This window comes from Ahaetulla prasina, chromosome 3 (genome assembly GCF_028640845.1).
Source record: "Ahaetulla prasina isolate Xishuangbanna chromosome 3, ASM2864084v1, whole genome shotgun sequence".
Taxonomy (NCBI): Eukaryota; Metazoa; Chordata; class Lepidosauria; order Squamata; family Colubridae; genus Ahaetulla; species Ahaetulla prasina.
Window position 1 is genome coordinate 62,625,878 of NC_080541.1, and position 22,217 is coordinate 62,648,094.

The following is a 22,217-nucleotide window of genomic DNA, read 5'->3' on the forward strand; positions in this document are numbered from 1 at the left end:
TAAAAAACTAATTTAAATTTGCCCAAATGTTAAAATAACATACTCCCGCATAAAATTATAAAACTTTAAAAACCCATAAATTCAATTAAAATTTAGAGATAAAAATCAGGCTAGTCCAGCCATACGAAATAAATAAGTTTTAAGTTCACGGCAAAAGGTCCTAAGGTCAGGTAATTGTCGAAGTCCGAGGGGAAGTTCGTTCCACAGGGTCGGAGCCCCCACAGAGAAGGCCCTCCCCCTGGGGGCCGCCAGTCGACACTGTTTGGCTGACAGCACCCTGAGGAGTCCCTCTCTGTGGGAACGTACCGGACGATGGGAGATAGAGGCCGGCAGTAGACGTCCCGTAGATAGCCCGGTCCTAAGCCATGGAGCGCTTTAAAGGTGGTAACCAATACCTTGAAGCGCACCCGGAAAACAACAGGTAGCCAGTGCAGTCTGCGCAGGATAGGTGTTATGTGGGAGCTCCGAACCGCTCCCTCAATACCCGCGCAGCCGCATTCTGAACTAGCTGAAGTCTCCGAGCGCACTTCAAGGGGAGCCCCATGTAGAGAGCATTACAGTAATCCAAGCGAGAGGTAACGAGCGCATGAGTGACTGTGCATAAGGCATCCCGATCAAGGAAGGGGCGCAACTGCCGAACCAGGCGAACCTGGTGGAAGGCCCTCCTGGAGACGGCCGTCAAATGATCTTCAAACGACAGCCGATCATCCAGGAGGACACCTAAGTTGCGCACCCTATCCTTTGGGGCCAATAACTCGCCTCCGACAGCCAGCTGCGGCTGCAGCTGACTGAATCGGGATGCCGGCATCCACAGCCACTCCGTCTTGGAGGGATTAAGCTTGAGCCTGTTTCTCCCCATCCAGACCCGTACGGCTTCCAAACACCGGGACAGCACTTCAACAACTTCATTGGGGTGGCCCGGGGTGGAAAAGTACAGCTGGGTGTCATCAGCGTACTGCTGGTATCTCACCCCGAAACCACTGATGATCTCACCCAACGGCTTCATATAGATGTTGAACAGCAGGGGCGAGAGAATCGATCCCTGCGGCACCCCACACATGAGGCACCTTGGAGTCAATCTCTGCCCCCCTGTCAACACCGTCTGCGTCCGGTCAGAGAGGTAGGAGGAGAACCACCGATAAACGGTGCCTCCCACTCCCAACCCCTCCAACCGGCGCAGCAGGATACCATGGTCGATGTGCCAGACTAATCAGCAGTTATTGAAATATTTACTTGCAGTTATTGCTGTCCAAGGGGAAAACACCAAATATTGAAAGCATCTTGCCCCCAACAATCTGGGTCCTCCTTTTACCGACCTTGGAAGGATGGAAGGCTGAGTCAACCCTGAGCCTGTCAAGATCAAATTCCTGGCAGTGGGCAGAGTCAGCCTGCAGTATTACAATCTAACCACTATGCCACCACGGCTCTTATAGTTTTATCCTTGTTCAGTTCTTTAATTTGATGTCTTATATTTTAATATTATTTTTATTTTGCCCCATAATGTAGTCCTGTTTCCCTGAAGCTACATGTAGCAGAGCACTTTTCCCCTTATTATATCATGTAATATTGCTGTAAAAGTCCAGATAATTCCGATATTATTTTACCAGTTGCGCCAGTGGTTGTAGTCTCAGGGTCAAGTCATCTCATCTGGTGCTAGAGATGATTGATTTGGAGATAATTTGGAGTCTCATCTCTTTTTCATAACCTATAAATAAGGTTAACTACCTTTGTTTTAATAATTTCCCTTTGGATACATTATTAAAATTCTTTTTTCAACAGTCCTGTGCAAACACCAGAGCAGTGCTTAACGGTCTATTACAATACATAGTCATTTGGTTTTTCGAGATTGCAACCACTATTTAAACTGAGATGTTCCATGATAAATAGTTGCATGTATTTTATTAAAATAATATTTGTACTGATGTGATCTTGTACAGTCTTCAATATAAATAGATTATGTTTACTAGCAAGGTTTCATATAGATAGATGTTGTTAATAAAAAGTGGCAAGAATTGGGCTGGATAAAAAGAACACCTAGAGTTTTTCAGTATATGTTAAGTCCTTATAAACAAATTTCTGGCAGTTGATTTCTAAAAAAGATCAATAGTTTAATACGGCTTTTTGAACTGACTTCCCTTATCAACACCATTTTCTCTCATCAAAGTTTGTCTATCCACATGTAAAATTTCAGAATCCAGTCCAAGATCTACATTTGGAATCTACTCAGCTGTGGATAAACATCTCTTCATAGCATCACAATATTGTCATAAGACCAAAATTATACAAACACTAATGATGTATTATGAGAGTTATTTTAGGAAAACTATCAATTCTTTCAGAAGGTACAGTTGTGATTCACATCACAATTTATTTGTTTGAAATTTTGCTAGAGGAGCTGAAAACCATTTAAAATGGGATAATGAAAACAATTCTGAATAAAAATTAAAAAAAACATTAAAAATAAATATCAAAATTAAAAGACAATTCATTTTAACAAATCAGAAATGCAAAATAAAACCAATCTAAAACATAGCTAGAATATGGTATACTTGTTAGCTACAAATGATTATGTGGACAAGCAGGTATTCCATTGTTTTCTGAAGGAAAACAGTATTGAGCCAAGTTTCCCTAGAAAGAGAAAGACTCATGTTTGATGTGCTGCCAAAAAAAAAAGTCTACTTACCACTGCACTGTGATCTAAATCCAACAATGGAAACATAGGCTGGGCTTCCCTAGGTGATCTGAGTGCATGAGTTGGATGATGTTGGGCAAAAGCAATTTTTAAATATAGTAATTGAGCTTATATTATATAATAATAAGCGGATAGATGTGAATCTTAAATTAGGTTTAGTATCTTATAAACCAGGGGTCACCAACCTTTCGGACCTCAGGGACTACTAAATTCATAATTTTAAATCCCGCCGACCACTAATATGAATTTTTTAAAAAGATAAATAGTATTTAGTGCAATATAAAAAATGCAAATAATTTTTCTGCTGACCACCCTAATTTTCTCATGGATTGGTTGGTGACCACTGTTGTAAACAGTCAGTACAATACTTTAAGGATTCATTGTTAAAATATTCCACTTATTATTCTAATCAGGATGGTAGCTATATGCTTGCCACTTCCTTCTAGCACCTTGTCCAAAGTTTGGGGGAAAAAATTAAGCGCAGCACACCTTCCTATAAATAATTCATCCAAAAGGTAAGATCATCAGCACACGCTGAAATCTTTTAAGATTGCTGTATATTATTCTCATGAAAGCCTATGAGAGAATGCCCAGATACCTATGAATCTCATTTATTGGAAGGCATCTCAACTTTTTTTAAAAGTCTTCCTTAGTTTTGGAAATTCCAAAGCTATTGTATATGTCCTGGTTCTCTCCTTAACCCTAGACTAAAGGCATGCTAAATGATAACACTATTTGACACAATATTTTATTTAAAAAGAAAGATATGTATTGTGCAGTGTATTGACTTTTCGTGATCTGTGTCATGTTAATTTCCAGCTCTCTGTTGATATTCTTATCAATTATAGTATTTTTAGTTTCATTTTCTCTTGTGTGTATTTGTTCCCAGAGTTATTTTTCCAATACTGAAATCAGGTATTTTGTAGTCAGTGCAGTATAATACCATCTTTTCTTTAGAGAACTTTTTGATTTCAGATTAAACGGTGTACTCCATTGTAAAGCAAAGACCTCAAAGTAATGGAAGTGCATTGTTGTGCAAGACAGATGCTGCTACTATTCCGTTGCTGGGTAACAGGTGCTTGGTTACATAGTTGATGATTGTCATACATTCTCCCTCTCTCTCTCTCTTTCTCTCTCTCTCTCTCTCTCTCAGATTTATGAATATAATTGACATGATCTCAGTGGCAATTTGCAGGCCTGTAATCATTTTAAAACTCAGACTTTACTCAGGTTAAATGTAGCTATAACTGATAATGGTCTGGGAGCTGTTGCACTGTTGAAACTATGTTGGTATTAATTTAAAGCAAGTAAAAGCAAGAAAGAGACAATCCTTTTTTCTCCTATCTCCTATGTTTCAAATTACAGTGACGAGAAAAATATAATTCAAATAAAAATTCATTCGTTTTTATTATAGAATATAGACAATTGTTCAAGTAAAAAAATATGCATGATTCATTAATTTAACTTTTACTATCACTCAATTGTATTTTAAGACTTTTCAGAGTATAGCTTAAGATGTATTCAGAATTAAAGATGATCGTATGTTTGATAGTTAAGAAGCACATGCCAAGTAGAGTTCCCAAAATAGAACAAGTGTGATTGTTTTCATTTACTTCAGTTACAATAGTACATACTCTAAATATTGATATATTAAATATTTACTGTTACAACAATACTTCCACATTTCACTGCTTGATCAGCTGGCCCAGAATGTGGCACAGTCCTTTGCTTGGGTGTTCATTTTTTGTGATATGAAATCAGAATGAACATATATTTGTTTATAATTTTGATGATTAGCTTGACTACTTTTAATGACTTATAACTACATCTAGTGTCTGTGCAGTTTTATGCTTGTGCAGTGATATTTTCCTATCAGTCCTCGCCTCCCCCATTTTCTCCTGCAGTACTTCACCAATTGGTACTCTTCAGTTAATGGATGGTTACAGTTTGGTCAGCATACATAAGCACATATTTTTGCATTCTTAACCACTCCTTTTGATTCTTTCCTCATTGTATTAAGGTCCCCCTCCCTCCATAGAAGAAAAAGGGCATAGAAGAAAAACATCTGTTGACTGCTAGTGGCCCCAGCCTAGCCCTACCTTGCCAGCAGGCATCTGAGTCACTCCCTTGTTCTTCCCACGCCGGCCACCACCATTAAAAGATTTCAGATTTTGGCCTCTGTTCCAAAGCTTCCAATGGCTGTTCACCCATCAGGCTTTGCTGCCAGCCAATTGGGCAGAGGGGCCAGAAGGAGGCAAGAAAGAGGATGGGAATATCTCCCCTCTTTCCTTGCACCACACAATCTATAGATTTCTGGAAAGCCTACCCCAAAAGGCGTGGTGCTGAATCGGCCACAACTTTGCCAAATTTCAATTCCACAGAAATTATGAGTCTTGCATTTGGGATTCATTCAGTAAGTTAGCCTATTTGAGGACAGGTTGATTCAAAAATTGTTGCTGTAGGATAATCATTTTATAATAATCATTTTTAATCATTTATTAAATCATTTTTGATCATTTTTTAAGCGCACCAGCATGCCTACCATCCCTGTCCTAATGTTTTCTTTTATTCATATCCTTTGCATGCATTTATAATTATGTTTACACTTGTATCTGTCATAAAATACATGCTTGATGAAATAAATAAATTAAATTAAATAAATTTTACCCTATGAACGGTTACAAAGTATCAAACAGACACAAATGTTTTAGTGCAATAGTATATAGATAACAAATGCTTAGCTAAATATTTTTCTGGGTTTTTTTTCCTTCTTCATTTGAGGAAAAGCTCTTGCTTTCAGGGTTTGCTTGTTCCCAAGGAAAAATAACATTTTAAGGAGATTTGTGCAGTCCATGAGGAGGCAGAAAAGTGTCTGTATCTGTCTTTCATCATATATGACACTGCTCATCTGCGGCCTCTGATTTCCCATGCACTAATTAAATCCCAAAGAAAGATTTTGTGAGGGAAGTCTTCCCACAGAACTGCTCCATATAAAGAGCAAAAGTAATCAGGGAAGCCTTTAGAGATGTATAACCGAAAAAGAAAGAATCTTTCAAAAATTGGAGAACAGATTTAGGTAACATTATTAAGATCAAAATTAGTCTCAAAGCTTAATTCTCTGAGCACTCCTATTCTATAAAGAACCTATCTAGGCTGGAGGAAAAGATATAATGAAGATGTCCCATCTTTGGAGACCAGTATTACTTATATTGTTATTCGTTTTTTAAAATAAAAAATTTATTAAAGTTTCACAAAACACATAAAGTGGAGGAGGAGTCACAAACTGGACAATTATCGTAGTCCACACAATGAAAGGAGCATGTGGAAAGCATTTCAAAAGGGACTCTTCGTATTTTCCCTCCTCCTCCAGTAAAAGGAGAGGAGAGGGAAAATACTTCTCACACATGAAGATTCTGTTAATGTAGCCTTGCAATAAGGATAGTTGTGCTTTTTGACTGGACTACCTCAAAGGGCTAACACCCTATCAAGCCTTTGATTTTGCCTGATGGTTTTATTATTTAATTTCTTGAATTGCTTCTAGCCTCCAGCTAAAATAGCACCTCCCAATCTTTGCAGCCTGGCAGCCAGGCAGAAGGGAGAGAGAAATCAGGCCAGCACCCAAACGCACATGCAGCTCAACTTGTGCGAGCATTGGGCGCAAATTGACCTGCATGCGTGCACATGCTCACAGGCCTGCCACTTGCACAAGTCTGTTATGAATAGGCCACAGCGTGGTTGTGGGCTGCAGCCCAGGGGTTGGGGACCTCTGAGCTAGAAGAGCAGATCACAGGATGTGAAGTACATTTCCTTGGGAGTTCCGTTTGGTCTGCATTCTGTCTTTAGATCTGACAGACAAGATGCTAGGCATTAGATTTTTAATTTCTTTAAAATAGTTTTCTAATTTTCATTTTGCAGTGCATATTTTAATTATTGTTAGCTATTTTGAATACTTGATTGAATAGAAAAACAATGAAAATCAAACCTAGTAATGTAAAGATAGACTATTATGTGTTCCATGTGAACAGATGTTACATCTTCTCTGTGTTTAAACCTAAATATTTGTTTTTCTAGCTTATAAAAGCTCTGACAGGGCTTCTTATTTTTCAATCAGGTGGGCACATTTGGAATTTTGAGACAGCTACGATGGATATAGTCAGTCACAAGACTTTCATTTCTCAGAAAAGCAGATCTAATGAGGCTAAGTGTCAAGCAGCTTATCTAATTACTTCAACATAAAGCACCATTGGAATCTAAATTCGCTCTATTTATCCCAATACCCTCCCAAACATGCTGTAACAAACAATATTTCCACTACACAATGTCCACTTCCTCTCTTATTTCTTCATCTTTTCTAGGTTAATTTTTTCCCAATGGTTGTCTCATTTTCTCTGTCATTTCTCTTTTTCTTTTGTCTTTAACTTTGTCCATGCCATATTGCTTTCCTTATTATAGTCTTGGTGTCTCTACTTCCTGTTCCCATTTCTTCAAGTCTGTCCAAACCCTCAAAATTAGCAGCAATAATCAACTCCAGGTATCCATTTGTTGTTACTGTTGATTGATACATCCTCTTTGTCAAGCAACTGGAAACAGTTCAAAGGAAAAATATTGTCAGCAATTATTTTGCATTATCTTAATGTCTGTTGATCCATCTGGGGACCCAAGATAATCCAAGAATAGAAAGGATATTTGAGACATGGACTTTACTTTGAAAAGCTTATTTTAAAATACTTTTTTAAAAATAAAACCCACAGAGATTAGCAGGGTGCTTCTCAGAAGCAAGGGGGAACTGTTTTTGCACCTGCAGCACCATATAGCTCTTAATTATTTAAAGTTGTTGTTATTACATTCTTTTATATTTGTACCTCATGCTGGAATCACAAGATGAACAAATAATTATATAGTTTTTAAAAATTTTATTTATTGCATTACTGTTAACAGCAGTGGTATAAAAGGACCATTTATATGGTGCAAGTTTACTAATCACTGGATTAGTAGTTGTTTTTCTTGCCACCAAACTTTGCAGTATCAATTAGTGGGAAAGTTGCTAAACATTTCATAAAGAGATGATTGTGCATCCATTTCTTAATCTGACTCAGAAATCTTTCAATTAGAGAAAGAAAAGCAGCACATTTTAATAAAATCATAACATCTGGGAGGGACGAAGAGCTGTATGTGCAAGGCTGAGCCTGCATTGTAAGAAGAATGAGCTGGTACTAAAAGCCAAAAAAACAACAACCCACCCATGCTTTCACTACTTACAGTTTGCTGAGCATGTTGACTCAGAGAGAAAGTCCTCAGACAATTTGTTTGTTGTGCTTCCATCATCACGGGTCTATTAGATCATTTTAATTGAAAAAAAAAACCCTACTTTGTTATGCTGGCATCTTTCCAGTAATTGTTCATGCTAGTGCCAAACCCCGCTCTTTTCCTGTAACAGAAATGTCTTCTAGATTCTATTTTGGAATGGATCAGATATAACAGGTTATATCTGTTAACCTTAGACCTATATACTTCCAGGGTTTGATTCTGGAATCAGATCGTTTGCAAGTCAGGAGTAAAGCATACTTTCATATTAAATGAAATATCATGTTTTTTTAGATCCTATACAGCAGGGGTCTCCAACCTTGGTCCCTTTAAGACTTGTGGACTTCAACTTTGCTTTGCTGGCTGAGGGACTCTGGGAGTTGAAGTCCACAAGTCTTAAAGGGACCAAGGTTGGTGACCCCTGCTATACTGGAAGTTTAAATAGTTTCTTCAGAATTGGAGGTAGTTGTTAAAATCTTGCAAATCAATTCCTTTCCATTTACTACAGCTACAGAATCAGGAAATTCTGTTATGTTAGGAGGTTTTTAAAAACAAATTAAGGCAGTATTTTTTCCTTGTATTCATATTATCTAGCTTGCATTTATCCTTTGTTGAAGACTTCTCAAGCACTCCATGGCTTAGGACCGGGATATTTACGGGGCTGTCTTCTGCCGGCTTCAATCTCCCAGCGACCGGTGCGTTCTCACAGAGAGGGACTCCTTAGGATGCCGTCAGCCAAATAATGTCGACTGGCAGCCCCCAGAGGGAGGGCCTTCTCTGTGGGGGCTCCTACCCTGTGGAACGAGCTTCCCCCTGGACTTCAACAATTGTCTGACCTTAGGACCTTTCGCCGCGAACTTAAAACCTATTTGTTCCGTCTCGCTGGACTGGCTTGATTTTTTAAAATTTTAATTTGATTAATTGGGGTTTTAAATTTTTAGTAATTTATAGGGTGTAACTGTGTTTTAGTTTTGGCCAATTGAATGAGTTTTTTAAGGGTTGTTTTTAATATTGTCTGTTTTCCTGTATTTTAACTGGCTGTTCACCGCCCTGAGTCCTTCAGGAGAAGGGCGGTCTATAAATTAAAATGTTATTATTATTATTATTATTCTCTAACGGAGGCAAAATGGTCTCTGTGTGTGTATGTGTGTTTGTTTGTGTGTGTGTGTAGAACAGGTTTAATAGTCCTAACAAGAAGAAACAAATCCCTAAATGATCAATTTTTCCATTTTGACTACTGATAAAATAGAGGGCTAATGTTTTGCAAAGACTGAAAAATTATTCTGAAAAATTACTGTTGTTAGTGGTTATTTTTTTTAATTCAAATTTTATTTAATCCCAAAAGATGTTTTGATTTTAATGGGTAAAATATATCAGGAATATTATTTATGTATAAATTTCATTTCGTTCCATTGTGACATGATGGGAAATGATTTTTAATTTAACATTTGCAAATGTACCAGAAACATAATCATGTAGTACAATCTGGAAATCAAATAATTCAATTACCTAGGATAGGATTTATTTTATGAATTGCAGTTTGTTCTCTTTCTTTCTTTCCCTTCCCTTATTCCCTATACAGTTAAAAAGTTTGTGTGGCCAACTACGTGCTCTGGAGTCCAAATTATAATATTCCCAACAGATGCTTGTGTGCTCAACATCTCTGTGGGTAATTGACCTGCCAAAATTCTCCCCCCAAAATTATGTCAGTTAGATTTGCTCATTGCTTTCATTTGAGAGACTCTTAGGCAGAAAGCGCTGTGTGCAGGCTCACAGTTAGCCTCGACTTAACAAACATTATTTTAGTGACTATTCAAAGTTGCAATGGGTTTTCACCCTTATGACCATTGCAGTATCCCCATGGTTCATAATCAGAATTTGGGTGCTTAGCAACTCAACTATATTTATGACAGTTGCAGTGTTCTGGAGTCATGTGATCACTATTTGTAATCTTCTCAGTTGGCTTCCAGCAAGAAAAATCCATGAGGCAAAGCCAGATTCACTTAACAACCGCAGTGATTTGCTTAACAACTGTGGCAAAAAAAGTCATAAATTTGGGCACAACTCACTTAATAACTGTCTTGCTTAGCAGTGGAAATTAGTCATAAGTCGAGGACTACCTGTACCATAACAATCATCTACTCAGGAGGGATCCCACACAAAATTATTCTTTTCTATGGTGGAAGACAGATGGAGGATATTGATGCCCTGTTTTCTTACATTACTGGTGTGCCATATGGATAATGCTGATCTCATCTGATCAATTGCACATATGATAGGAGAGTTTATCTAACAATTCCTGAATTAAACATAATAAATAGCAGATATGCCTCTGGCTAAAACTTGTGCAAAATGAGGAAGTGGTGACTAATCATTCTTCCGTGAGAACATGGAGAATGGAAATGAATTGGGAGCAAAGTTAATAATTGTTCCTACTTCCTTGCTTTTTAAACAAAAGCCTGTAAACAGGGACCTCTATCTCAAGTAGTGTGAATTAAAGAATAAAGCTAGCTAAATATGTTTTTAAAATTCTGCTGGATTAAAAAAAATAGTTACAAAAGTTAAAATGCTGTAATTTGTCATTATATATACACAATGCTGTATGCAAGTATAGAATGTTTGCATATTTACACAATTCACAACCAGCTGTGATACAGTGTAATATATTCCTTTATATAGCTGTATTGTTTGGTATTCAAATAGGGAAATAAGCATATTGTATTTAAGCTATTTCTAATGTGTTTTTTCATCGCATATAAGGGGCGTGCATAAGAGCACAAACGTGCCTACCGTTCCTGTCCTATTGTTTCTTTTTTCTTATATATATATGCTTATACTTCCCTATATTTCCTCATATATATGTTTATATACTATATAATCTTTTTGTGTGATGCTTATGTATATTGTTATGACAAAATTAAATAAATAAATAAAAATAAAAAATAAATATAATTCCTAGGGCCTAGGATATAGAAATACACCTAAAGCAGTGGTAGAGAATCATTGGAGCATAATGAAAATGCATATAGATAATGAATCACTTGAACACTATTATCAAACGTGTCTTTAAAAAATTAAAAATGTAAAAAAATTGTCGGCACTAGTTTAAAAACAAAATAATGCTTCAAAATTAGCTACTCTGTAGAAGGATGATATCCTTTTTTGTTTTGAATGCTAGAGATTAGAATATAAAATAGTTGCATTGCTTTTAAAGATGAACATTTTATGCATAAGCTTAGCAGTGTATTTCAGAAAGAAGAATATGCATTGGAAAAGTTTTAAAGCATTTATATTATCATAGTTTTCTTATAATGAGAACAATGATATATTGCTTTTGGCATTTGAAACAAAACATTATAAAAAGAATGGGAAATATCAGACGAGGAGGTTTGGGACCTAGAAAACAATAATAATGATAAATGGATCATTAACTTAGCTTAAAGGAATTTATTGTAGATTTGATTTCCATATTCCAAAAAAAGATTGGAAGGATTCTTAAGAAGTAACCTAGGATAAAGTTATATTTATGTATATTAAATATATTACACTTGTACATATATATGTACAGTATATACAGTTATTCTGATTAACTTTTATTTTTTACAAATTAAATAGTTGTCTTCTTGGCCACATAAAATGTTGACATTTGAGAATACATTTTTGAGGTGGCCTAGTGGTTAACCTGAAACTTTGGATGGTTTCTTTCTATCTTGGGACCTTAGTTTGTGCTTCCCTAGTATTTGGTGAGCTAAATCTATGTAGTAATAGGATTATCACAAGGATACATACATTTTTCTCCCCTTTACGTTACTGTATGTTCAGATTGGTTATTATAAATGACCAATTTAGCATAATTATCTTATTTTTTTAATGTCCAGTATTTGTATATAACATGAGTTAGGTATGTTGCCTGTGCATGAATCAGGTATGGCATGTTGAATCAGTGGACTTTAATTCTAAAACAAAATTGAAATGGCAGAGGAAATGGAGGTATGGATAAGCTATCATCCAACAGCATAAGATGATTAAAAGTTATAAAACTCATCTGTTATAGATTGTGCATATAGTGGTGGTTTTTTTAAAAAACCAAAGTTATTTATGCAAACCATCTGCAAGTCTTCCTCCTCCTTAGTATAATCTAGTCAATAATTCAAATTAGATATCTGGCTTGATAATACACTTTGAAATTTAGTATTGCCAGTTTACTTTGTTCTTGCAGGTCTTGTGAAATCTTAAACTTAATCCTCTGCTTTTTATTTGATAATATAAAGTTAGATATTTGTCTCTGCTGCTCAGTTAATACTTTGTTTTCTATTCTTACTTGAATCTTTGAAAGAAGAAGTTAATATTGGTAAAAATAGTCATTTATACTGCTACTGTTTTATGGATAATTTTAGTTATTACCCTTTTGAAATATCTGCCATTATTTTTTCCCATTCTATATTTTTAGATAAATAAATTCTCTAAACTTTTTAATAGTACAGTTAAACCAGGGGTGAAATGTTCCCTGTTCAGACTAGATTGGTCGATCCTGTAGCGATGTCAGTGGGTGGTTCGGAGAACAGGTAGCAAAAATCTCTGGGGGGCCCCGCCCATGCCCAGCTGAGCTGTGCGATTGTCAGAGTCTTTTTTTTGTTTTAAAAGCATTTTTACAACCTTCTCAGCGGAATAGGTTATTTAAAAAATGCTTTTAAAAGTAAAAAATAAGATTGCACGCCACAGCTGATCACCCCCCCCATGCGCTGTTCTACTTACCCCATGCCTCCTTTTGGCGTGCACTGTGCATGCACACCTTGCATTTGGTGCGTACTTGAACCGGTAGTAAACTGGTTCAGATTTCATCACTGAGTTAAACCCTCTCATTTGCTTTTCTTTTTCAGATCCATTCCATGTAACTATTTGTGTCTTTTCTTATTAATACAGTATAGATACTTGTTTTATTAATACAGTGTACTGATTTTTTGGTTGTTGAAATAAAAAAATGAAACATTGGAAAAAAAACTTCTTCACATAATACATGAACTTGAGAAAATTCATAGTCAAAAGAAATATTGACCATTGGCTTAGTAGCTTTCTCAAGCTATCTGGTTTTACATTTTTAACTATAAAAAGCTATAGAAAATAAGTTACTCTGGGTGGAATGTTTTGTTTATCCTTATGTCTTTGATGCATTCCAATAGGGAATCTATTTTGAAAAGTATAGATCAGGGGTTTCCAACCTTGGCAACTTGAAGACTTGTGGACTTCAACTCCCAGAGTTCTTCAGCTTGAAGTTCATAAGTCTTCAAGTTGCCAAGGTTGGAAACCCCTGGTATAGATGATTCTTTTGGAATATATGTTTTGTTTTTCAGTTGATTCTCACATTTTGTGATCTAATAGAAATAATTTTTCTGGGATTATATTTCACTACAGGTAGTACTCGACTTACGACCACAATTGAGCCCAACATTTTTGTTGTTAAGTGAAACATTTGTTAAGTGAGTTTTGTCCCATTTTATGACATTTCTTGGCACAGTTGTTAAGTGAATCACTGCAATTGATAAGATAATAAACCAGTTAAGTGAATCTGGCTTCTCCATTGTCAGTAGGTTGCAAAAGGTGATCACATGTTCTTGGGACACAGCAATGGTCATAAATATGAACCAACTGCCAAGCATCTGAATTTTGATCATATGATCATGGGGATGCTGCAAAGGTCATAACTCTGAAAAGCGGTCATAAGTCACATTTTTCAGGGACTTTGCATGATCACTAAATGAACTGTTATAAGTGGAGGACTACCTTTGTGTTTTGTAAATTTGTGCTTATGTTATTGGTGATACTATCTAGCTACCTTATATTTTATAAGATTCTTTTTCACTTTTCTGAGTGGTGAGGGCTTTTTCTATGACCTTTTTGTTTGTTTTATATGTCCTGAATATTTAAGCTTTAGTTTAATTATTAGTGTTTTCAAGTAGTATTGAATTTTTTCTTCTTCTTACAATCCAGATGGTTTTCTACTATATTCTTTACCCCAACTCAAATACATTTTTCCTTCATCCAGCCTTGCAGATGACACCAAGCTAGGGGAATAGCCAACACTTTAGAAAGTAGGCTCAAGATCCAGAGACTGCAACCTCATCCAAAGCATGTTGAAATTCAAGATCCAAGTCCAGTTGTTTTCTGCCTTTTATTTTCTTGGGTGACAGTTTCTATACCCTTTTGTGTGCTGCATAATGTTGCCTATCCAAAAGGCATTGAGTGATAGTTGTGTGTGTATATATATAAAATGTCTGCTGGAAGGCATTCTGAAGCTGCTGACCCATATCTACATGTCAGAAATATGTTTTAACAAGATACTATGTTCTGCACTTTGAGGAAAATCATATTTACATACAGTAGCAGTTACTCAAATAAGAAAATTGAATATTCCTGTTACCATTCACGAAAGTATTTCCTTGTAATTTTCACATTTAGAGTCGTCATATAAAAACATTGGCAGGTAGAGGCCAAAAAAGTTAAGATGCTGTGTCTGTGTGATCAAAGGTCCAATACTTTTTAAAATATATATGATGCATGTATTTGGGTAACACTGGACTTGAATGGAGAAACCTACTCTTCAGAATTCTCCTCTCCCAAACACATACACACGCCCCGCCTTTATGTTTTTGAAGGATTGAAGCGATATGGACATGTTATTATGTACCATGAATGTCTAATAGCTAGTAGGAAGGGAAATGTTATCCTTTACAAGGCAGGTGGATTCTAGCACCCTGTAATTTCTTAGATGTTCCGAAATGATCCTTGAGGACAGTAAATAAAATTTTCCGCTCATTAACAGGACAACATAGATCTGCCTTATGATGTAAACATAAATCACTGGACTTCATAATAATAGCTGCCTGTGGGTGGGGAACCTTTAGCTCTGACACACTCCACTTACCAAGGTTAACCATTGGTTTTGTTCTAGACAGTAATGAGTGTAAATCTAGTGCTTTGCTTACTCAGTAGGTCAACCTGAATGCTGGCTTGTTTGGTCTTGCTTTTGCTTTGCCTCTTTATTTATCCTTTGACATCAGTTCCTCTTTTGTTTCGATCTCTGGTCCACCTATCTTCCAATTTGTCTTCTGAACCTAACTTTCACCCAGTCCCTATCAGGGTTAATTCCCGCATCTAGTTTTGACACCATCTTATGTCATATTTGCTACTCTGAATGCCAAATCTATAAGAGAAATGTTTTGAAAAAACATTTGAAAAAAATTTATCAGTGGCAAGGGGAACGACTACTTCTCCTAGCTATCCTGGGTCAGGAAACAATTGGTTGTTAATTTGCTTATCTTAGATGGAGTTTGTTCACTTATTTTAATTTCCTTTTCAGATTGAATAAACTTTCATTGTGATGACTGATTGAAAGGAAACAAGTCCAGAATAATCAATAGTATAATTTTCATTGTATCTTCCTGGTTCTGTCTTAACAGAGATCCTCTCAGAGAGTGTATCAAGCAAATTCCATGCCAAATGTATAAATGAATTGAATCCAGTTATATCCAGGATAATCAGGTTCAGTGAGAAAGACTTGGAGTTGTCTGGCAACCACCTGTTCAAGTCTCTTGCCCACAAAGGGAATATTAACAATCTGATAGTTGTTTAGGTCTTCTGTGTCCATAAAATGATTCTTCAAAATCATAAGTGGGGAAAAAAAAGAATAGTTACGCATTCATATTATGCAGGTAACTAATATGCATTTTGTATTATGTGTATTCATTATCTAATTTAATAAATTTAAAATTAATTATATGTCCTCATCATTTCTTGATTAGACTCCTAGAGTGTGCTCTACATTGGGTTGATTTTTGAACATCTGGAAATTTTGAACCTGCAAATACAGCAGCCTTGTTACTGATGGGCATTATGAGAAAAGAGCACCTATTTGTGCCTGAGACCTTGCATTAATAGATTAATAAGCATAATTTAGAGTCCTGGTTTTGACATATAAAGTCCAATATAACTTGGTGTTTAAGAACCTTCAGGATTGCCTTCTACTTGAATCAGCCCATTCAGTAAGCTGGTGGAAGCTTTTGATCTAAACCTACACTTGTGAAGTAATAAATTGGAAGCCAGGAGGTGATAATTTTAGTTGCTGCTTCAGTCCTGTGGAAAATCTTCCTTTTAGAATTATGATTTCCTCTATCATTTCTAATGTTCGGGGTCTTACTGAAATTGGAACATTTCTGAAGAGGGTTTGATTGAATGGTTTGGTTTCACCTTTATTTTATCTCAAGATTTTATTTATTTATTTGTTCATTAGATATTAATTTATTTGGTTGTGCTGTAATGTTTTAATTATTTTTCATTATCATGAAAAATGATAATGTCCAATTTAAGGCTGAGCAAACATACCAGCTTAAATTTATAAGTGGTTTACTCTTGAATAATACTGCAGTCAAATTACAAAGGGAGGCAGAGAGCGTGCTGTGCAAATGCATACATGTGTACTTCAGAAAATACAGGGAAGTGTTTTTCCCCTCTTTTTGCTTCAGGGAACTCTACTTCAATTTCAAAAGTCAATTTTCTGTCAAGTCTTTGGGTACTGCTTCCGTTTCTTTTGTTCTATTGTATTAACAGCCCTTGTCAATATAGCCACTATTCCAAAGTTTTAAAAATTCTTGGCAAATGTCAATTTTAAAATAATTCTCCGTGAGTTGGTGTTCACTCACCCGGCTTCAGTATTTTGTCCAATTCACTGCTTCAACATTCCAGCACAATCTTATGTGGCCATCCTGACTTTTGCAGCTTGTAATAGCTGCATGTCCTCATCGCTGGGTCGAAGGCTAAAAGGCCAGCATTGCAGGGAATTTGCAACTTCCCTGGTCGCTCCGGCGGTTCCTTCTTTCTTCGCTGTCCCTGCAGGACAGCTTACGGACCCCCATAATGGTGGGGATATCAGTGCTCCCCCTGGAGCTCCCGGGGTTCGTGACCGTCTTGTCACAACGCTGGCCACGCCTCAAAAAAAAGGGATAGATTTGATTAAAGATTTAAATTCGGGACGGAGGGTTGGAGTAGAATTTTTTTTCTTTTTTTTTAAGAGCAATGCAAATAGGGAAATTAAAAAGGGGGGAAGGGAAATATATTGATAAAATATATAAGAGGGTGGGGGAAAACCGAATTCGGTGTGATTATATACCTGGCTGATATTTTGCTCAAAAAACATATTTTGTATGTGGTTTGTTTTAAAATAAAAAAAATTTCCCCCCCCAAAAAAAGAAAGAAAATGCAGAGAAGTGAAGTCTTGTCTGATAAATGGGCACAACATAGGTAATGTAGACGTTCAGTCCAGAAGCATGCTATAGGAGGTAAATGGAGTATAAGTTCAGAGAAATGGGCACTGCAGCAAGAGAGGCATAGTCCACAAAAATCAAGTAATCAAACACCAGAGAAGTTTAATCAGCCTGTTGAAGTTGAAAGGTTGAGAATTAAGAAACAGAACATTGCATACTTTCTCTCCCTGTAGACATAGTTCCATTGAAGACAACCCACTGAGTGCGGTTGGTCAGCCAATTGAGAATCCATCAAGTGGTACTACTGACTATCTCATATTGTTCTGTCTTATCAAGAAGGAGGTTGCAGTCAATTTTGTCAAATGTCTTGCTGAAGTCTAAGTGTATTATGTCCACAGCAATTTGCTGGTTCACTAATTTAGTTATTTTATCAAAAAAGGCAATAATGTTTGTCTGGCATGACCTGTTTATAACAAAGCTATACTGGGGTCTATTAATTACCTTGTTTGTTTCCAGGTGCTCACAAATGCTTATTTTTCCCATGATTTTCCCAGATATTGATATCAAGCTGATTGGCCTATAACTTCTTCAAGGTTCTCTCTTGGTCCCAGTAATCTTCAACATCTTCATAAATGATCTAGACAAAAGAATAGAAGGGGAACTCATCAAATTTGCAGTCAACACCAAGCTGGGGAGAAATAGCTAATACTTTTGAAGTTAAACTCAAGATCTAGAAGGATCTTGACAGACAAGCATTGGGCTCTATCCAATAAGATGCAAATCCTTTAGTGAAAAAAATAAAATAAAAATAGTCCTTCACTTAAGCAAGAAAAACCAAATGCATAGGAACCCTGACATAGGTATAAAATAAGTGATACCTGGCTCATCAGAAGTAACTGTGACAGGGTATCCTAGCAGACCACCATTTAAGTATGGGCCAGCAGTGTGCTGCAGCTGCCAAAAAAGCCAATGCAGTCCTAAACTCCTTCAACAGAGGGATAGCATCGACAACTAGAAATAATAGCACCACTTTACATTGCCCTGGTGAGACTACACTTGGAATACGGCATCCAGTTCTAGTCACCATGATAGAAAAAATACATTGAGATACAGAAAGTGTGTGGAGAAAAGCAAAAAAGAAAAAAAAATGATAAGGGTGTGGAAGCTAAATCATATGACAAATGGTTGAGGAACCTAAATATGTCTAGTCCCATGATGGCGAACCTATGGCACTAATGCCACAGGTGGCACATAGAGCTATATCTGTGGGCACGTGAGTGTTGCCCTAGCTCAGCTCCAGCGCACATGTGCACACCGGACAGCTGATTTTTGGGCCTTCTGGGCCCACTGGAAGTTGAGAAATGGGCCGTTTCTGGCCTCTGGAGGGCCTCCAGAGGGGACAGTGGCGTTTTCGGCTACCCAGGCTCCAAGAAAGCCTCTTGAGCCTGGGGAAGGCGAAAAATGGGCCTACGAGGCGCACCAGTAACCTTTTTGCTGTCGCGTACCAAAAGCGGAGGGAAGTGCAGGAGGATTGCACGGGGATGTGGGGGGCATTAATTTATGAGTGTGGCCACGTACACACGCAACTCCCACACTGTCCCCCCACTTTTGGCACGCGACAGCAAAAACGTTAGCCATCACTTGTCTAGCCTATCGGAATGAAGGATCAGGGAAGACCCGATATCTTCCAGTTTTTGAGGGGCTGTTGCAAAGAAGAGAGGATTGACTTATCTAGACATCAGGACAAAAAGTAACAAATGGAAGCTTGTCAAAGAGAGATCCAACCTAGAAGTAAGGAGAAATTTTCTGACAGTGAGAGCAATTAATCAATGAAATAGCTTTCCTCCTGGGACTGTGGGTGCTTCATCACTGGAGGTTTTCAAAAAATAGACTGGACAACTATTTGGTGTAAGACTCCTGCCTTGAGCAGCATCTTGGACTAGAACGGGGTAGTCAACCTTTTTATACCTACCGCCCACTTTTGTATCTCTGTTAGTAGTAAAATTTTCTAATCACCCACCGGTTAGTGCAGTGCACTGTAGCGCCATTTAGTTTCACTTACATAACGTGAACTAAACTTATGCGTGGGTGATACAAATAGTATATTTTCAGAAATTTAAATTGTCACGGGGAATTTTATGAAAACCTAACATTTTTATGAAAATGTTTTTAAATAATGCTATGATTTTTTTTAAAAAAGTCAGTTAAATTAAAAAAAAGGAAAGTGCATCAGTATCGGACAAAACCCCTACCGCCCACCATGAAAGCTGGAACGCCCATTAGTGGGTGGTAGGGATCAGGTTGACTACCACTGGACTAGAAGATCTCCAAGGTCCCTTCCAGCCATATGATTCTATGATTTCTGTGAACATTTATTTTATTTATTTATTTATTTTATTTATTTGTCAAACACAACAATATATATAAGTATAAGCATGAAATAACCGTACGAATTGGATACAACCAAAGGGAACATTAGGACAGGAACGGTAGGCACGCTGGTGCTCTTATGCATGCCGCTTACAGACCACTTAGGAATTGGGTGAGGTCAACAGTAATAATAATAACAACAGAGTTGGAAGGGACCTTGGAGGCCTTCTAATCCAACCCCCTGCCCAGGCAGGAAACCCTACACCATCTCAGACAGATGGTTATCCAACATCTTCTTAAAATTTTCCAGTGTTGGGGCATTTACAACTTCTGCAGGCAAGTTGTTCCACTTATTAATTGTTCTAACTGTCAGGAAATTTCTCCTTAGTTCTAAGTTGCTTTTTTCCTTGATCAGTTTCCACCCATTGCTTCTTGTTCTACCCTCAGGTGCTTTGGAGAACAGCCCGACTCCCTCTTCTTTGTGGCAACCCCTGAGATATTGGAACACTGCTATCATATCTCCCCTAGTCCTTCTTTTTATTAAACTAGACATACCCAGTTCCTGCAACCGTTCTTCATATGTTTTAGCCTCCAGTCCCCTAATCATCTTTGCTGCTCTTCTCTGCACTCTTTCTAGAGTCTCAGCATCTTTTTTACATCGTCTTTGGTTAAAGACGTAGATAGTCTTTGGTTAAAGCTTTGGGGTTGCCTCATTTCCAGTAGAGAGGCAATTACTGGCAGATGTTCTTGAATAGGCCAGATTCAAGTATTACTCAGTTATGGGTTTTACATCGTTTTCTTTGTATGATTCTCCAAAGTTGCCAATGCATACTGTACTTGACCCTTCCTGCTACTCCTGATCCGCCAAGTCAGCTTCCATTGGTGCATTGACAACCAGTTCCTAAGAGTGACAACTCTTCTGAGATTCAGAGACTGAGGAGCCTGATCCAGCAAGTTGCCAGTCTTAGATTCCTTATGAGTGAGAAGAGTTCATAATTTATTAATACAGATTATAATAATAGTGGTTATTATGGAGTCCATAAAGTCACTTTTGTAAGGTTCTAAAGAGCAGTTAAGATATACGGTATATCTTTGTCTTTATGTGAATTTGTTCTCATATTCTGGAAGATCTTACTATTTGATATTATCACAATCAACACCTGTATTCTCATTCCCTCCCTCCCTCCCTCCAAATGATATAATTATGGTTTTCATTCTGACATTACTAGCAATGAGCTTAAAAATGAAATTATTTTACGTTTTTTATCTGAGAATTTACATCCACTGCAGCACATTAACATTTATCAGTAATCTGTTTGATTTGGGTGTTTAGAAATCTCATGCAGTCACATACTAGCTTTTAACATCATATATCATCTCCTGAAACACGAGAAGACACAGGAAGCAACTATAAAAGTGTCGGTGTTTCTACAGAGGCCAACATCTCAAGATTGTAAATCTATAATCTGTGGTTATAGTTAGGTTCACCTTTTACACGATGGACTTTAATATTTGGAGAGGATGAATCTTAACTAGAACCACAAGCCAGCAGAAGCACATTTTAAAAATAACCACGCTATGCATGATTCAGTATGGATTTTTAAAACAGTAATTCAGCTACCCTCAGTTGTTTTTCTAATTCCCACTATCCCTTTTAAGGATTTGTTGTGAAGCCCAACCAAAAATCATCAGGAGTTAGAACAGATCACGCAACCCAGCTCTCTTCCCTCCTCCTTTCCTTTCTGTCTTCATTTTGCAGTATTGTATTTCCACTATTTCCTGGTCTCACAGAAAGAGGCAGTGCTGAGTTAGAAAGACAGAAATAGACCTTTACAGAGAAATATAGGGATCGTAAGTGTGTGTGTGTGTGTGTGTGTGTGTGTGTGTGTGTGTGTGTGTGTGTGTATGCGCGTGTCCGTGCCTTTATGTGTGCGTGTGTGTGTGTGTGTGTGTGCACGCGCATGCTGGTGAGAGGAAGACAGCATTAGGCTGATTTCCAGGAGGAGCCTTCTCTCTTTTCACTGTGTGTTAGGCATTTTGTACAGATTTTCGTTCTGTTAAAAAACACTTACCTCTTCCGGAAGTTCTTTATATCTCTTTGGGGGAGGAAAAAGAAACCAACTGTGATCAGAAAACGGCCAGAAACCATTTTATTTGAACAACTGGTGGGAAGAAAAAAGAGAGATACCATCACAGGGATATAAATATCTTCTGATAAAAAATATTTGTTTGAATAGAATTATATATCAGTAGTGCAGCCTGACTTCCACCGTGAGGGAGAGCGATGGGGTGTTTGGGCAACAGCAAAACAGAAGATCAGCGTATTGATGAGAAAGCACAGCGAGAAGCCAACAAAAAAATAGAGAAGCAGTTGCAGAAAGAGCGACTAGCTTATAAAGCCACACACCGTTTGCTTCTGCTGGGTAAGAAGAATGCTTTCTGCAGGGTGTGGGGGGTGGGGGGAAGAGAGGGTGCAATAGTGCAGTTAGTTTTTCCGGGGAGGCAGATATTATAGAAAAATTGCTGTTTATGTGTAAGAGAAAATAAGATGGAAATAATGCAGTCCTGTTTTATTAACCAGAGTGGGTTTAAAA

The 22,217-nt window shown here is 37.3% G+C and overlaps 1 protein-coding gene across 3 annotated transcripts in view; it reads left to right on the forward strand.

Moving 5' to 3' along the window:
- The window catches only part of GNAL (G protein subunit alpha L), a 101,047-nt gene that overhangs the window by 15,559 nt on the left and 63,271 nt on the right, over nucleotides 1-22,217 (forward strand). The window contains exon 1 of one of the 3 annotated variants that reach the window (XM_058175216.1): nucleotides 21,606-22,046. The exons of the other annotated variants lie outside the window; for them this stretch is intronic. Within the exon in view, the coding sequence (XP_058031199.1) occupies nucleotides 21,908-22,046 (139 nt within the window). The 5' untranslated portion in view covers nucleotides 21,606-21,907. Of the gene's footprint in view, nucleotides 1-21,605; nucleotides 22,047-22,217 lie in introns of those variants that run through there. 3 annotated transcript variants of the gene reach the window in all.